This window comes from Ctenocephalides felis, unplaced genomic scaffold, assembly GCF_003426905.1.
Source record: "Ctenocephalides felis isolate EL2017-DRISC unplaced genomic scaffold, ASM342690v1 CF-g0.4_SCAFFOLD_01604, whole genome shotgun sequence".
In the NCBI taxonomy this organism is placed as follows: Eukaryota; Metazoa; Arthropoda; class Insecta; order Siphonaptera; family Pulicidae; genus Ctenocephalides; species Ctenocephalides felis.
In genome coordinates this window covers 28735402-28753218 of record NW_020537758.1, presented here as the reverse complement: position 1 = coordinate 28753218, position 17817 = coordinate 28735402, and the positions used below count along the sequence as shown (strand labels likewise).

Genomic DNA, 17817 nt, shown 5'->3' with positions numbered 1-17817 from the left:
TTGTCATTACAATGAGAAGAAATTTTAATTTGATAAATTGTTGCTTTAGATCATCGCTTTAAGTAGGTTTCTTAACTGTAAAATAATTTTTGCAAAAATATTTGGTGACGCAAATTAATTATCTCTATAAGATACACTATTTATCACATTTGACACTTAATATCAGTAAAAGGATTAAATTTTATTTATATAAAAACTGGTTAAATTTAAATTTATACATTTCTTTATTTTCGACGGAATTCATCTTAAAATGTTAATCATTTTTCACATTTTCTGTAAAATGCAGCTCTGTATAAAATGATTTTAATTTATATCGTGTGGAAAAAACCTATTGACAATGAGTAATAACTAAATTTGGTTTGTCTGCTTGCGTACATGAGTTTTGTTTGTTCAACGACAATTATGAAGACCTAAGAGTTTGTTTCTTTGCGGGTTACGTAACTCGAGATGTCATGTTTATATACTGCTGCGGCTTCTTTACTAGAGATACATTTTATTTTGGTATCGTAGTTCAAAAAAAAGTATCATATTAAATGTGAGATATATCTGGCATAAAAGTTATCTTTGAATGAAGCAATTAAAGATTTATGAAATTCACATTAGATCCACTTTTGAATTCTAAGTTTGCAATAGAATGAAACTATATTTGTTATTTGTCTTAACATCTATCTGTTACTCAAATTTTATTAATCTAAACTAATAGTCATGGAATGCTAAAACTCTTTGTTTTTGGTTAGTTATATGTTTTGATATTTAATATGAAGTGCCATAAATCCACACATTATTAATTTTCCGAAATTATTTCCTTCAAAATCTTAATTACTGATTGTGTTTTTTTTGACGTTTTAAGTCATTTTGAATAATTTGACAGCAAAATTGAAAAAAAGTGTGTGTGTGTGGGTGTTAGTCAAAATTTGAACTTTCATTGATTTACTTATATATTAGTTGGTAATCACATTTATTAATTTCTGATAAAAACAGTTTTTTTTGACGATTTTCATGAAACTTACAATGTTATATTATATTTAATATATCGTAGGCCTTCAACAAGTGGTTTAATTCTAATTATTCATTAAAGTGTGGAATAACGTCATGTTGGTATTTTGGTCTAGAGGCATAAATTTTTTGCTATTAATAAAATGCCGAAAAAAGCAAACAACATACAGACTATATTAAATATAGTCATAAAGCTTCAAATCTAATAAATATATAATATTAAAAATAGTCATGCAGTTTTAATATTAGAAGGTAATAAAGGGGGGGGGGGAGATCTCATAAAATTGGACCCTGACCATACTTACGATTTTGAAGAATATATATATATATATATATATATATAATATATATATATATATATATATATATATATATATATATATTAGAATAATATCGGTAACGTTTGAATTAATATCGTTAGTTTTTTTTTTCTCAAAATAGCGACAGTTGGAAAAAAATCCAACGTTTTTTTTTATATTTTCGAATTTCTTAAAAATAGAATAAAAACGGATTTGGGGTATGAGCGTAGGTGAAGTCTATAAAGAAGACTGAAAAATTTTCACGTAAATTGTATCAGTAGAAGTTGAGAAATCTCAAACAGCTATATTTCCGAAAATAATTTAAATTTTGAAAATTCTTCTTGTGCACTTATTCTTGATAAGTTAAACATAAAAATATCTAAAAATCTAAAAATCGATTTTGTAAAAATTCTAGACCAGCTGAAATTTTCTAATTTATTATTGTTGATGCCTCGCCAGATAGGCAAGTGTATTATGTGTGGGGGCACCATATTTTGTATCCTTTGACCTATCCCGTCGAAAGGTGATAAAACAATATTTTTACCGATTTCTTTCGGTTACAATAGTGTTGTACTTTCCCATTGTTATCGTATCTTTAAACATAATTTTGTTTACGTTGAGAATAATAATGGTATTTTTCAAGCTAAGGAAAACATGAATGATGTGTTTTTATTACCCCCTCTTATTTGAATATGCGAAAAATATTTTGCCAATTTCTTTGGCCTCCATATATCAAAGAAATAAACGAAATCACGTTCGCCGCCTGTGATGTACGCAGATAAAATATAATACATATACATACATCTATATGAATTCATGTGCGCTATAAATAGTGTGTAATGCGTGGCAGTCCGGGTCAGTTGTGAGATAATAATTACACTTCGAATCTGCTCTGAACCGGAGACAATCATTGAACACCTTTCGGACACTGCAAAAAAAAAACTTAGAAGTATTGCAATTTGAAATCCGAAGACAAAACGGTTCGTTTATAATATAAAATCAATTGTACATTGCATCATCATTGCATCTAATTTTGAACTCAAAATTTTCTATATCGCACGTTTTGACCTTCATCCGAAATTTTCAACGGTCAAGATCGCGCAAAACGATTTTTTTTATTATTTAAAAATAGATATTGCGCAGATTTATGTACCATTTCGAAACTTCATGAACTTGTTTTACGACGATTACTAATTTTTATTAATCATTGAGAATTGTTGGTGATAGCATATTGGTGGCAGTATATAAATGTTCTGAAGTGACCACAAGTAAACACGATTGTTTTTATTGTACGTGAGATATAAGAATTATGCATGCTTTTTAATTATTTTGTTTCATAAGTGAATTATTAAAGTTTTCAATCTATTTTGTTAGTAATTTGGTGTAATTACTTTGCGGTGTTGGTTTAAGTTCTTATTTTTTCCTCAAAACATATTAGTTTGTCCCTATTTAGTGACATTGTTTTGTTATGTCTGCATTTTGTATAAAAACTAATAGTTTAACATAAACATTTTATTTAAATACTTACATCTTATGCATTAATTAAAAGAACTCTTGTAGTTTTCACTTGTGTTGCTAGCGATGAGAATTAATTAAATATGTATTTTCATTTAACAAATAAAAATATGAAACATTATTTATATTGGAAATTATATTTGCTTTTTTATTCACCACTAATTTAATGTTGAAAATTATTTTTTCCATTTGAGTTTTAATCAGCGTAAAATATCGAATTTAAGTGATAATTCTAAACGTGAAAATAAAATTACTGTAAATAATTTTTTCATGTTCATGTTTTTACAAACATGATTATTATAGATATAATAACGTTAAATCGTTTATATAATAAAATTAAGATAACTACCGTTCGAACTTATTAGCAAACTGTACGGTTGTTAAATATTTTAAAGTTTATTGATTACTTGTTGAATGCGCATTTTATTTATTTGTCATTAATCAGCATTTGGTCATCAGAAAACTCTGACATCTTATTTTATTTATGTCTATATCAACATTTTTTCAAACCCAATTATATATAAACCAATTTATATAGTACACGAGTTCTTTTGCTATGTTTATGAAATCATTTTTGTTTTGCATTATTTATTTAGCTGTTGAGTAACTACATGAAGGCATACAAAGGACCTAACCGGCTCAGTGTTATTTTGTATGATTTCGTGTATGAGCATTGTGTTTATTCCTACAAAAGTCGCTTAAAATTAGTGAAGAAATAACTTTAGAGAACCTAGTATTCTGTGTGCTTAAAGTTGTTGAAAATTAATTTGGCATCAAGATTTAAGAAGTAAATCATTAGGATGTTTACTTCACGCTTCAGCAGAGCTTATGGTATGTAGTTTATAATTTGACTCTTCTATAAAACGTGAAATAGTTTAATAGTGAGGTTGTTTTAATGCGAAATATATAGATTAAATAGCCTAATGATGTCCAAGTTATAGTCATAAAATATATCCTTTAATTTAATTTAATTTAATTTTTTCGTTCATTTCCATTAGAGATGGTCAGCAATATAATTTATGCATTATTAAATGATGTCATGATTTATTTTTTTTAACTAACAAGAAGAAAAACTTGCGTATATAAATTATAATATTGGTGATCCAATTCTGCGCAAAGCTTGAGAGTTTATATGTCTTGCAAATTAAAATAATATTGAAATTGAAATAGTTAGTTCTTTTCAAAACGTATGAATCTAATTATAAGAATGTTATAAATTATTGTTTTGCTAACTCGTATTAATTAATTATTGTAAAAACATTTTAAGGCAATTTTTCAAGAATTATTCTAAAAATAAATTGTAATAATTGAATTAAACGTTTTACACAATCTTGTTGTGATCATGTATTTCACGTTTACAAATTTTATTCATTCATTTCAATTACAATTTTAACCAAATAATTTTTAATTATCAGCCTTGCCATTTTTGTCTATTAACTTTTTGTTGTAAAATAATCCGAACCGAAATTATCGATAACGTAACTTATAATTTTGTATGTTTGTCTATGCTATTTTGTTAGTGGAATATTTTGTGATGCGTTATGCAATATCTATTTGATCTTTCAGAACGAATATAGGCAACAAAAAGTAAATTTTGCTTCTGGCATATGTATAGAATCGAAAACGAGAAAAAAATATTAAAATTATTTGATATTCAAAATATATTTCAGTAACTGTTTGCAAAATGCCAGAAAGCTTAAAATCATCGTTGACAACAACGCAGGCTACTAGAACATTGGCCGATTCGCCGGTGAAAGCAAAACTCGTGAAAACAGAATCAGCTTCTCAGAGAGTATTTGATACTGAAGACAAATATGGAGCCCATAACTATCATCCGCTTCCTGTTGCCTTGTGCAGAGCAAAAGGTAAGGCTTATTAATATAAATAAGTTATAGATTAGCCATTTTTATTTTACTATACTATACTTTCAGTTTTCATATTTGTGAATGTAGCGTTATCACAATGTTTGCTTAATTCCACCATGAAGAATAGAATGTGTGCTTAAAATATTCCATGTATTTTATAATACAAATATTGTATTATCATCACTATATTTGTTATAGATTTTACTAAAAAAAAATAGAACACTCATCTAGTTGTTATGGTTCTAAATGTATTAGTTGAACGTTTGTTTGGAAATTAGTTGAACGTTTATTTGGAAATAACAATATTCAGCGTTAAACACGTTTTTTTTATTTAACAGGTGTTTTTGTTTGGGATGTTGAAGGTAAACAGTACTACGATTTTTTGAGCGCTTACTCCGCTGTAAACCAAGGACATTGTCATCCTAAAATTATTCAGGCTTTAACCGAACAAGCCCAAAATCTAACTTTGACATCGAGGTATGAAAATTTAATTCAGATATGATTTAGATATATGTATATATGCTAGTAATAATACTGTTAGTATCTTATTAAAATTCATGTAATTATTTTACCTTTTCTTTAACATGAATCTATAATGAAGTATATCTTTCATTGGATGTGATGTTTTTTTCCGCATTCCAAATAATTTATACCTTTTATCCACTGATTAACTGTTAAATTGGGACATGAAACGTATGGCAGTCTATTATTTTTTTTGTTCCACGTGAATAATTTTACTCAATTCAATTCGGGCAGTAGCAGCAAATAGAAAAAAAAAAATACGTTTCGGTCTACATCGAGACCGTCATTCAGTGGAACAACTGATTTTAAACTTTTGTGAGCTCGCGTATCTTCCACATCACATGTTCAATTTTTCTATATTTTAATAAATAATATGTATACATAAATCTTAATTTTAGAATGCTGACAATATATTAATAATATCAATACTTATGACCTTTGCTAAGCGATAGATGATATCATTTTCATACTCAACAATGCAATCATTATAGGCTGCTGGGACATTACATAATTCATTAATACCAAAAAATTGATTTAAACAAAATTGTTTGTTGATTATTTGTATATATAGGCTTATAACAACTGTTTTTTTTATTTTCCTATTTTTTGGACATAGAACAAAAAATTGGCCCATAGAGGGTTAAAAGAAGAAAATAAATGTAAAGATATAGGACAGATGAATACTTATAAAGGAACCTTCAGGTTTACTCTTCTGAGATTTTGATAAAACTTCGCATGGTGATAGAGTTGATAGCCAAACTGAACCTTGTAAAATATTATAGGCCTATGAGAAGTAATTTAATTATAAAAATTAAAGTTGCAAAAAATAGACCACGCGTAATATTGTTCCTTATCAATGTGACTTCATAGCTATGCTCGTTAAAGCGCTTGCTCCTACATTTTGCATTCGGATTTATAGATAAGAGAGTTAAAAGTAACCGAGTTCGAATCTCACAAACATATAATTTATTTTTTGTTTTTGGTTTCACGTATGGATTTTAAATAAATTTCTAAAAACTTTCACACTTTTAAACTTAAATATATATATATATATATATATATATATATATCAACATACAGGGCTTTTTATTCCGATGTCTTGGGCGAATACGAGCAATATGTGACAGAATTGTTCGGCTATGACAAAGTACTTCCGATGAACACTGGAGTTGAAGGCGGCGAAACAGCTTGCAAATTGGCTCGTAAATGGGGATACAAAGTGAAAAAAATTCCAGAAAACAAAGCTAAGATTATATTCGCCGAAGGAAACTTTTGGGGTAGAACGCTTGCCGCTATATCTGCTTCAAATGATCCATCGAGTTATGCCGGATTTGGACCTTATATGCCAGGATTCGAGCTTGTACCTTACAATGATATTAATGCATTAGAGGTTATTATTTTTTTATGTTTATATATTTACTATTTCAAGTACTAGTGAACCAGCAATGGTGATGATTTTTTATGTACCTAACAGTCTTACGAAAATTCATTGCATTATATAAATTAATTAAAATTTAGAATAGGCTGCAATTTTAGGAAATCGCAATGAATAAAAATTAATTGAAAGTGAAAACTTGATATTGGAAATTAACAGTTGAAGATTTTATCTAAATATCTAAATCCCAATTTCGATTGATTAAGACAATTATTACAACTATCGGGAAGTTTTTGCAACTTGCCTTGGGGCAAAATGCCACTTTAAACTAGTTATCGATTGTATTGTATCAAATCGAAATATATGATCATTTATTCCATTGATTGCTTTTCAGAAAGCCTTACAAGATCCGTGTGTTTGCGCCTTCATGGTTGAACCAATTCAAGGCGAAGCAGGTGTAGTTGTACCAGACGATGATTATTTACGCAGAGTACGTGATTTGTGTACCAAATATAATGTTTTATGGATTGCAGATGAAGTGCAAACTGGATTATGCCGTACAGGACGTATGTTGGCTGTTGATCACGAGGGTGTAAGACCTGATATTATAGTTCTAGGTAAATCATCATTTATATGCATAGTTAAATAATTTGTTTTTGATTATATTTATATTGATCGATAGGTAAAGCGTTAAGCGGTGGCGTGTATCCAGTTTCCGCTGTTCTGGCTGATGATCCAATTATGCTCTGCATTCAACCAGGCGAGCATGGTTCAACTTATGGTGGTAATCCCTTGGCATGCAGAGTGGCTATTGCTGCTCTGCAGGTTCTACAAGATGAAAAACTAGCAGAAAATGCAGAGCGTTTAGGAGCTGTACTACGCCGAGAACTTAATAGCCTACCAAAAGAGGTTGTAACAACTGTTCGTGGCAAAGGATTGATGAATGCTATTGTTATTAATAAAGGTGACAACTTACTCATTTATAAAATAATTTTAAAAGAAAATGATCAACAATTTATATTTCAAAAACTTTTTTTAGTTGTATTGTTATAGATTTCTTAATTTATTTTGTTCATCTCAATATTGGGTTATAATTATAATAAATAAATTAGACTATGAAAATAATTAGTACGTCAAAAATTATCAATAATTGAGTGTTAGGAAAATAATTATTTAATATATAATTATTTAATTGAACAATTCAATTTATTATTGGTGACAATTCCATATAATATTAATTGAGTTTAATTGAACCTTTTCACAGATCTGGATGCATGGGAGGTGTGTTTAAAATTGCGTGATAATGGTTTATTAGCAAAACCAACTCATGGCGACATCATAAGGCTTGCACCACCCTTAACTCTGACTGAAGAACAGCTAGTGGAATGCGTAACTATCATCAGTAAAACGATTTTATCATTCAAAAAATAATTTTAAATTTGAAGTATATCTTAAGCCTGCTGGTAATTACTTTGTAATTAATTAAGTTAAGTAATAAATATTATTTTGTATTTTTTAACATTCATCCCATTACAATTACAATTCATACACTCAAAATTCTCAAAATCATGAATATTTTATCATCTATATTTAGTTTATATATAAAATTTTGTTAATACTTTGTTGATTATTGAAAGGGTTTCGATTGAAATCAATTGACCTATGTTGAAAATTATATCGGAGTGATAAATTTAGTTCTGTTGTTCGATATTTTCTAAAAAAGTTATATCAGAGCACGATGAAGTGGAAATACTTGTTTTTTGTGCTTGACATGAGGCAAAAAGATTTTAAACATTATATATATATATATATATATATATATATATATAACTAGTCGGTAGTTGAAAATATTTTTTTTATGTAGTCTATGAGTCTTCAATAATAATGTCTATCTCGATGTTGAATTTAAGGATAGTCAAGAAATTTATACATACATGGTGAAAGTTCTCCTTCTCTTTCATGATTGTGAACTAATTATTTTGTACTAATTATTTTAAATTATTACATGCTCTATATTATTACAGGTCTTTGAAACAAATCTATTCGAATGTTGTGACCATTATATATAAAATATATATACCGGACTTAACTTTAAAAACGTAGTACTAAACTCAAGATTTCCAATGATGTTTATGAAATTATTTTAAAATATAGTTCATACATAATGCAACTGAGACAACATTGATGGTAATCGATACATAATTTGATCGCGGTAAAGAATTCTGTTGAATGAGTTGGTGTTCTATCAAAGACTAAAAGTTTTGTCTATATAGAGAAATATATTAATTACTTAGGTGGATTGTCAAGTAGTACGTTGTTATGTCGATTCATGTATGTGTATGTGTATGTATGTTTATATTTATATTTATTGAATTGAACTATCTACAAAATTTTCAGACAATCTTCAGGACGATTTGCCAACATTTTTTAAATGATTTAAAGCATTATCATACAACTTACAACATTTTTTGTATATCCATTCACAACATTTTCAAGGCATTGGCAATATTTAATCAACAAATGTCGTGGCATTTGACAACATTTTCAGGACGATTTGAAGCATTATCAGACAACCTACAACATTTTTTATCTATTTACAACATTTTCAAGACGATTTAAAGCACTTTCAGATAACCTACAACATTTTTGATTTATTTACAACATTTTCAAGACTATTTAAACCATTTTCACACAACATACAACTTTTTTGAACTATTTACTACATTTTCAAGACGATTTGAAGCATACTGTGTAATTATTAATAATTCAATTATTAAACTAGCAGCGATTTTCTATTTCTTTCTCTGAAATAGTTTATGGACCTCAGTATTAAGCTTTGTTTGACACGCTGACTCGCAGCCCAAAAACTGGAAGATTCTGATAAATATATTTGCTGGTCGTTTTGAATTTAATCATTCGTTAAATTCAGTTTGATTTTGACGCCACCGCCAGCGCTACCGCCACCGCTCGGCTGTCATTGACCGACGAACTAACTGTCAAAAGTCTGTTTCATGTGACGCGCAGATAGATGGCGCTGCAGCCGCACCACTGGCGCGAAAACAAGGATTCTGTCCTTTCTCTTGTCGGCCGTCATGGAGTGAACATCGAAAAAGTAGATAAAGATGCTGAAGGAGGAAAATTCCTCGGTAAATAATTGTATTTTAATATTTCAAGGCAGTGATATAGTGATTTTTGTTGTGTATGTTAATTGAATAGTGTGCGACAGCTTAGTGGTTCTTGTTTAATTATTATTGTTAGTTAATTAAATGATCGTAGATGCAGTTTTATTAACATTTCAAATTACGCAATGCGACATAACACTGCGCGTTCTTGCTATTTGCAATCGATAAATACGTTTGAAACCAGTGCAAGTTCTTAAACATTATTGTTACATTGTGCAACAAATTGCAAATTGTGCAATGTTTTTATTTTTTTTAATATTGATTAGATTTTGAATATCATTTTGGAGTTAGAATAACTTTTACAGATTCGAATTTACGCCATCATCGCGTTGTCATATACAATTGTCAATGACATTTTGAATTGGCGGCAAAATTAGTAGCGTCATCGCCAGCGACAAACGACGATTCGCATTTGGCACGAATTGATTAGAGAATAGTGATTTCACACAAGATGACATACGATTATTTTTTCTTATATATTTTATATTTTATTGCCGATGCTAGTGATAGTATATATTAGCTAAAGTTAAATTGTGTGAATCGTTTAAGATAACGCAATTTTATTACACTCAAAGCACATTAAATCCACACATTAATTTAACTTTTTATTTTCAGGTTAATTGTATCAAGCGCTGCAGCTATTACATAAAGCCTGACAATGACACAATAATAATGATGATCTAAATTGTAAAGAGAACATTCATGCTATGGCAGAGTTGCCGGAATGTATATATATATATCTTCTGCTTTGTTTGTATACATTTATATTTTCAAGTATGCGTCTATGTAAAAGTAACAATGCTTGAATTACTAACACGTTTTTTTTTTCAGATCTTTACAATTCAACTGTTAATGTCCCGGAGAAGCTTCAGGATTGACTTGAAAACTTGTTTATACAAATAATCTGTGTAGAAGTTCATCCGACTGTGCAAGACAAAGTGAAGTGACTAACATTAATGGGAATTTTGAATACTGTGGAGACAGACAGTACGAAAAAGGCTCAGGTTTGAATGTCTTGCTCATGAATGAATTAATAATCCCTCCTTATTTGAATGAGTTTAATGTAAATTTTGCTATGTCTTGCTTTGTTGCCGTCCTGATTTTGATTGCCCAGAATGTTTGCCTCTCCCTCTTGGTTGCCTTGTCCAATACCCAGATTGCTTGATTGCCCAGAACGTTTGCTTCCCCTGCTTGGTTACCTTGGTTATTGCCCAGAATGTTTGCCTCTCCCTCTTGGTTGCCTTGTCCAATACCCAGATTGCTTGATTGCCCAGAATGTTTGCCTCCCCTGCTTGGTTACCTTATCAAATTTCTTACCGTTTGGGTTGCCTTATTTGAATCCTAAGGTTCTAGCCTCTCCGTCCTTGTTGCGTTGTACAATGCCCAGAATGTTTGATTCCCAGTCTTGATTGCCGTGTCCAATACCCAGAATGTTTGCCTTGTTCGATGCCTAGATTGTTTGCTTCCTCTCGCTTGGTTACCGTGTCCAATGCCCAGAATGTTGTCTTATTGTCTTGGTTGCCTTGTCATGAGCCTTATATGAATCCAAAGGTCTTTGCCTCTTCGTCTTTGTTGCCTTGTCCAATGCCCGGAATGTTTGCTTCCCCCTCTTGGTTGCCATGTCCCATGCCTAGAATGTTTGCCTCCACCTCTTGCATACCGTGTCGAATACACAGAATGTTTGCCTTGTGCATTGCCCATAATACACCTTTATCAGGAACCTGTCTTTGACTAATAATTGGGTATGTATCTTTCTATATAACAATAGCAATGCCTACATTGCTAACATGTATTTTTTTTTTTAGATCCTTTCAATTCAACCATCAATGTACTGAGTAAAGACCACGTATACCTCTTCATCATGGACCTCTATCTCTAATCATACAGTATGTATCTGTCTATAACAACAAAAATGTCTGCATCGCTAACATGTATTTTTTTTTTCAGATTTTTTCAATTCCACCATCAACGCACCGAATAGACACCACATCGACCTCTAATAATACAGTATGTATCTGTCTATAACAACAATATTTGGAACGCTAACATGTATTTTTTTTTTTCAGATTCTTCCAATTCCAACATCAACGCACCGAATAGACACAACATCGACCTCTAATAATACTGTATGTATCTGCCTATAACAATAATAATGTCTGCATTGCTAACATGTATTCTTTTTTCAGATTCTTCCAATTCCACTATCAACGCACCAAATAGACACCACATCAACCTCTTCATCAGGGACTTCTCTCTCTAATAATACAGTATGTATCTGCCTATAACAATAATAATGTCTGCATTGCTAACATGTATTCTTTTTTCAGATTCTTCCAATTCCACTATCAACGCACCAAATAGACACCACATCAACTTCTTCATCAGGGACTTCTCTCTCTAATAATACAGTATGTATCTGTCTATAAGAACAATGATGTCTGTATTGCTAACATGTATTTTTTTTCAGATTCTTCCAATTCCATTGAATAGACACCACATCGACCTCTAATAATACAGTATGTATCTGTCTATAACAACAATATTTGGAACGCTAACATGTATTTTCTTATTTCAGATTCTTCCAATTCCAACATCATTCCACCGAATTGACACCACATCGACCCCTTTGTCAGGGACTTCTCTCTCTAATAATTCAGTATGTATCTGTCTATAACAACAAAAATGTCTGCATCGCTAACATGTATTCTTTTTTCAGATTCTTCCAATTCCACTATCAATGAACCAAATAGACACATCAACCTCTTCATCAGGGACTTCTCTCTCTAATAATACAGTATGTATCTGTCTATAAGAACAAGATGTCTGCATTGCTAACATGTATTCTTTTTTCAGATTCTTCCAATTCCACTATCAACGCACCAAATAGACACCACATCAACCTCTTCATCAGGGACTTCTCTCTCTAATAATACAGTATGTATCTGCCTATAACAATAATAATGTTTGCATTGCTAACATGTATTCTTTTTTCAGATTCTTCCAATTCCACCATCAACGCATCAAATAGACACCATATCAACCTCTTCGTCAGGAACTACTCTCTAATCATACAGTATGTATCTGTCTATAACAACAAAAATGTCTGCGTCGCTAACATGTATTTTTTTTTCAGATTCTTCCAATTCCACTATCAACGCACCAAATAGATACTCTCTAATAATACAGTATGTATCTGTCTATAAGAACAAGATGTCTGCATTGCTAACATGTATTCTTTTTTCAGATTTTTCCAATTCCACTATCAACACACCAAATAGACACCAGATCAACCTCTTCATCAGGGACTTCTCTCTCTAATAATACAGTATGTATCTGTCTATAACAACAAAAATGTCTGCGTCGCTAACATGTATTCTTTTTTCAGATTCTTCCAATTCCACTATCAACGCACCAAATAGACACATCAGCCTCTTCATCAGGGACTTCTCTCTCTAATAATACAGTATGTATCTGTCTATAAGAACAATGATGTCTGCATTGCTAACATGTATTTTTTTTTCAGATTCTTCCAATTCCATCAACGCACCCAATGGACACCACATCGACCTCTAATAATACAGTATGTATCTGCCTATAACAATAATAATGTCTGCATTGCTAACATGTATTCTTTTTTCAGATTCTTCCAATTCCACTATCAACGCACCAAATAGACACCACATCAACCCCTTCGTCAGGGACTTCTCTCTCTAATAATTCAGTATGTATCTGTCTATAACAACAAAAATGTCTGCATCACTAACATGTATTCTTTTTTCAGATTCTTCCAATTCCACTACCAACGCACCAAATAGACACCACATCAACCTCTTCATCAGGGACTTCTCTCTCTAATAATACAGTATGTATCTGTCTATAAGAACAATGATGTCTGCATTGCTAACATGTATTTTTTTCAGATTCTTCCAACTCCATCAACGCACCGAATAGACACCACATCGACCTCTAATAATACAGTATGTATCTGCCTATAACAATAATAATGTCTGCATTGCTAACATGTATTCTTTTTTCAGATTCTTCCAATTCCACTATCAACGCACCAAATAGACACCACATCAACCTCTTCATCAGGGACTTCTCTCTCTAATAATACAGTATGTATCTGCCTATAACAATAATAATGTCTGCATTGCTAACATGTATGCTTTTTTCAGATTCTTCTAATTCCACTGTCAACGCACCAAATAGACACCACATCAACCTCTAATAATACAGTATGTATCTGCCTATAACAATAATAATGTCTGCATTGCTAACATGTATTCTTTTTTCAGATTCTTCCAATTCCACTATCAACGCACCAAATAGACACCACATCAACCTCTTCATCAGGGACTTCTCTCTCTAATAATACAGTATGTATCTGCCTATAACAATAATAATGTCTGCATTGCTAACATGTATGCTTTTTTCAGATTCTTCTAATTCCACTGTCAACGCACCAAATAGACACCACATCAACCTCTAATAATACAGTATGTATCTGCCTATAACAATAATAATGTCTGCATTGCTAACATGTATTCTTTTTTCAGATTCTTCCAATTCCACTATCAACGCACCAAATAGACACCACATCAACCCCTTCGTCAGGGACTTCTCTCTCTAATAATTCAGTATGTATCCGTCTATAACAACAAAAATGTCTGCATCACTAACATGTATTCTTTTTTCAGATTCTTCGAATTCCACTACGAACGCACCAAATAGACACCACATCAACCTCTTCATCAGGGACTTCTCTCTCTAATAATACAGTATGTATCTGTCTATAAGAACAATGATGTCTGCATTGCTAACATGTATTTTTTTTCAGATTCTTCCAACTCCATCAACGCACCGAATAGACACCACATCGACCTCTAATAATACAGTATGTATCTGCCTATAACAATAATAATGTCTGCATTGCTAACATGTATTCTTTTTTCAGATTCTTCCAATTCCACTATCAACGCACCAAATAGACACCACATCAACCTCTTCATCAGGGACTTCTCTCTCTAATAATACAGTATGTATCTGCCTATAACAATAATAATGTCTGCATTGCTAACATGTATTCTTTTTTCAGATTCTTCCAATTCCACTATCAACGCACCAAATAGACACCACATCAACTTCTTCATCAGGGACTTCTCTCTCTAATAATACAGTATGTATCTGTCTATAAGAACAATGATGTCTGTATTGCTAACATGTATTTTTTTTCAGATTCTTCCAATTCCATTGAATAGACACCACATCGACCTCTAATAATACAGTATGTATCTGTCTATAACAACAATATTTGGAACGCTAACATGTATTTTCTTATTTCAGATTCTTCCAATTCCAACATCATTCCACCGAATTGACACCACATCGACCCCTTTGTCAGGGACTTCTCTCTCTAATAATTCAGTATGTATCTGTCTATAACAACAAAAATGTCTGCATCGCTAACATGTATTCTTTTTTCAGATTCTTCCAATTCCACTATCAATGAACCAAATAGACACATCAACCTCTTCATCAGGGACTTCTCTCTCTAATAATACAGTATGTATCTGTCTATAAGAACAAGATGTCTGCATTGCTAACATGTATTCTTTTTTCAGATTCTTCCAATTCCACTATCAACGCACCAAATAGACACCACATCAACCTCTTCATCAGGGACTTCTCTCTCTAATAATACAGTATGTATCTGCCTATAACAATAATAATGTTTGCATTGCTAACATGTATTTTTTTTTACAGATCCTTCCAATTCCACCATCAACGCATCAAAAAGACACCATATCAACCTCTTCGTCAGGAACTACTCTCTCTAATCATACAGTATGTATCTGTCTATAGCAACAATGTTTGGAACGCTAACATGTATTTTTTTTTCAGGGACCTCTTCATCAGGGACCATTTCAAGTATTCATGCTCCGGAGAAACTTCATAAGTTCATGCGACAGTGCAAAACAGTGTGAAGTGACTGACATCAATGGACTTCATTGTGAAGAGAAAGTCGATTGCCTTGATTGCACCTTTGAATGCCCAGGATTTTTGCCTCCCCGATTTTGTTGCCTTGACCAATGCCCAGAATACTTGCCTCCCCATTTTGGTTGCTTTGTCTAGAGCCTTATTTTATTGCCCATTATGTTTGCCTCCTGTCTTGGTTGCTTTGTCCAATTGCCTGCTTTTTGCCTCCCGTCTTGGTTGCTTTGTCCAATTGCCTGTTTTTTGCCTCCTCGTCTTTGTCCTCCAATGCCTTATTAAATGCCCAGAAGGTTTGCCTCCTCCACTTGGTTATCTGGTTCTCCAATGCCTTATCGAATGACCTGCATTTTTGCCTCCCCGGTTTGCTTGTTTTGACTATAGCCTTATTTTAATGCCCATAATGTTTGCCACCGCGTCTTGGTTGCTTTGTGCAATTCTCAGGGTCTTGTCCTCCAATGTATCTTTGAATGTGATTGCTTGTTGTATCTTGATGATCTTTCTTGTTGATAATTGATAACTCATGGTGCCCCCTGATTTCGATGATACTACAGTCTTCGTTTTCCCATGTCTTGACAATTGAAGACCACCATTGTCAGTAGTTTCACTTTGTCCATGATTCATGTAATCAGTGATCATGATAATCAATATTAATAATAACATTTATTAATAGTAGTAATCAAAATGTATTCTAACCTTTTGCTTTCTGTTCCAGATTCAATTCTCCCCCACTGAACCTCCTGCCTTCGTCGCTTAAGTTGCATAAGTTGGAATAATAATTCTTATAAATTTTGCACGGTGCAGTTTACTTAGGAAGACTTAGTGAAACTCAGAAAACAAACTCTTGGTGAGTTACTTTTTATAATGTATTATAAAGTAGACTGAATTACTATTAATTGGGTAATTTTGTTCACAGGGCAAACAATGACACACACCTGCCTGCATTGGACCTATCTTGCTGTCACAAACATTAACAACGGAGTCCCTAGACAAGATAAAACATGCTGATGTGTTAGCATTGGAAAGTGCAAAATTCATTTATGCGTTCAATCAAGGATGACTTTAATACTTATAATATATTCATCTAATTAATAAATAAATACATTTTTGTATCTAGTTCAATGTGTTGTTTTAAATTGCATAAATATTTAAAACTATTTTAATGTTATAGGCATAATAAAAGAATGTCAAACGTCAGTTCCGATAGATGAAGACAATGTGAAGTGAACAGCAACCGAGTGGCTCCATTGTGAAGACTGCGGATACAGCACTTTGGATATTAAAACATTTGTTGTGCAAACAAATATAAGTATTAGAATATTTTATATTTAATATGTATATATACTAATTTATTGATCTATTTGCTAAGCATATTTAACATAACTTTAGGCTTCCCTTTTACTTTTCTCTTGAATGATTTGTACTCTGGTTCATCCTACTCGAATATCTTGCTCGAATGGCCTGCAGCCTGTTCTCTGCTTATACCCCGTGGTCTATACTTGTGAACCCTGGTCTGTACTTGTGAACCCCGGTCTATACTTGTGAACCCCGGTTCTATACTTGTGAACCCCGGTCTATACTTGCGAACCCCGGTCTATACTTGCGAACCCCGGCCTATACTTGCGAACCCCGGGCCTATACTTGCGAACCCCGGCCTATACTTGCGAACCCCCGGACCATACTTGCGAACCCCGGCCTATACTTGCGAACCCCGGCCTATACTTGCGAACCCCGGCCTATACTTGCGAACCCCGGCTTATACTTGCGAACCCCGGCTTATACTTGCGAACACTGGGTCTATACTTGCGAACACTGGGTCTATACTTGCGAACACTGGGTCTATACTTGCGAACACTGGTCCCTTAGGCCCCTGCATTTGCCTCCCTATGGTTTCTTGCCCCTTGATTTGTATTCATGTAAATTGACTAATGTTTTGTTCAAATAGTTTTATATTTAGTTTATAGTATTTTAATTATTGTAAAATATTATTTATTACAATATTAATAAATCTTTCTTACAGGTTGTATCGAATTGCTAATTTGACTAGTACTGCTGATCGTGCTGTCCCA

General features: G+C 32.2%; 2 protein-coding genes and 1 long non-coding RNA gene across 7 annotated transcripts; all 3 read left to right on the top strand.

The window, feature by feature from the left end:
* The first annotated feature begins 2060 nt into the window (after nucleotides 1-2060).
* LOC113372157 (ornithine aminotransferase, mitochondrial) lies at nucleotides 2061-8364 on the top strand. Of its 4 annotated transcripts, none has more exons than XM_026612483.1 (8): nucleotides 2061-2275; nucleotides 3407-3641; nucleotides 4481-4675; nucleotides 5014-5152; nucleotides 6278-6587; nucleotides 6967-7189; nucleotides 7255-7536; nucleotides 7837-8364. In XM_026612483.1, the coding sequence occupies exons 2-8, from the start codon at nucleotides 3611-3613 to the stop codon at nucleotides 8001-8003; spliced, it is 1347 nt and encodes a 448-aa protein (XP_026468268.1). In that variant the 5' UTR covers nucleotides 2061-2275; nucleotides 3407-3610; the 3' UTR covers nucleotides 8004-8364. The 4 variants fall into 4 exon arrangements, with proteins under 4 accessions (XP_026468268.1, XP_026468270.1, XP_026468269.1 ...); XM_026612484.1 differs by lacking the exon at nucleotides 2061-2275 and adding an exon at nucleotides 2326-2584; XM_026612485.1 differs by lacking the exon at nucleotides 3407-3641.
* Nucleotides 8365-10710: 2346 nt separating this feature from the next.
* Nucleotides 10711-14951, top strand: LOC113373609 (serine-rich adhesin for platelets-like). Its single transcript, XM_026613897.1, has 19 exons — nucleotides 10711-10758; nucleotides 11941-12021; nucleotides 12082-12162; nucleotides 12330-12410; nucleotides 12471-12548; nucleotides 12608-12688; nucleotides 12999-13079; nucleotides 13140-13217; nucleotides 13278-13334; nucleotides 13395-13475; nucleotides 13536-13616; nucleotides 13792-13872; nucleotides 13933-13992; nucleotides 14053-14133; nucleotides 14194-14253; nucleotides 14314-14394; nucleotides 14455-14535; nucleotides 14712-14792; nucleotides 14853-14951. The coding sequence occupies exons 1-19, from the start codon at nucleotides 10711-10713 to the stop codon at nucleotides 14949-14951; spliced, it is 1452 nt and encodes a 483-aa protein (XP_026469682.1).
* A 106-nt stretch (nucleotides 14952-15057) lies between these two features.
* LOC113372853 lies at nucleotides 15058-15549 on the top strand. Of its 2 annotated transcripts, none has more exons than XR_003366812.1 (3): nucleotides 15058-15319; nucleotides 15379-15459; nucleotides 15521-15549. It is a non-coding gene; the product is annotated as an uncharacterized LOC113372853 (long non-coding RNA). The 2 variants fall into 2 exon arrangements; XR_003366813.1 differs by having other exon boundaries at nucleotides 15058-15181; nucleotides 15242-15319; nucleotides 15379-15540.
* Nucleotides 15550-17817: the final 2268 nt, after the last annotated feature.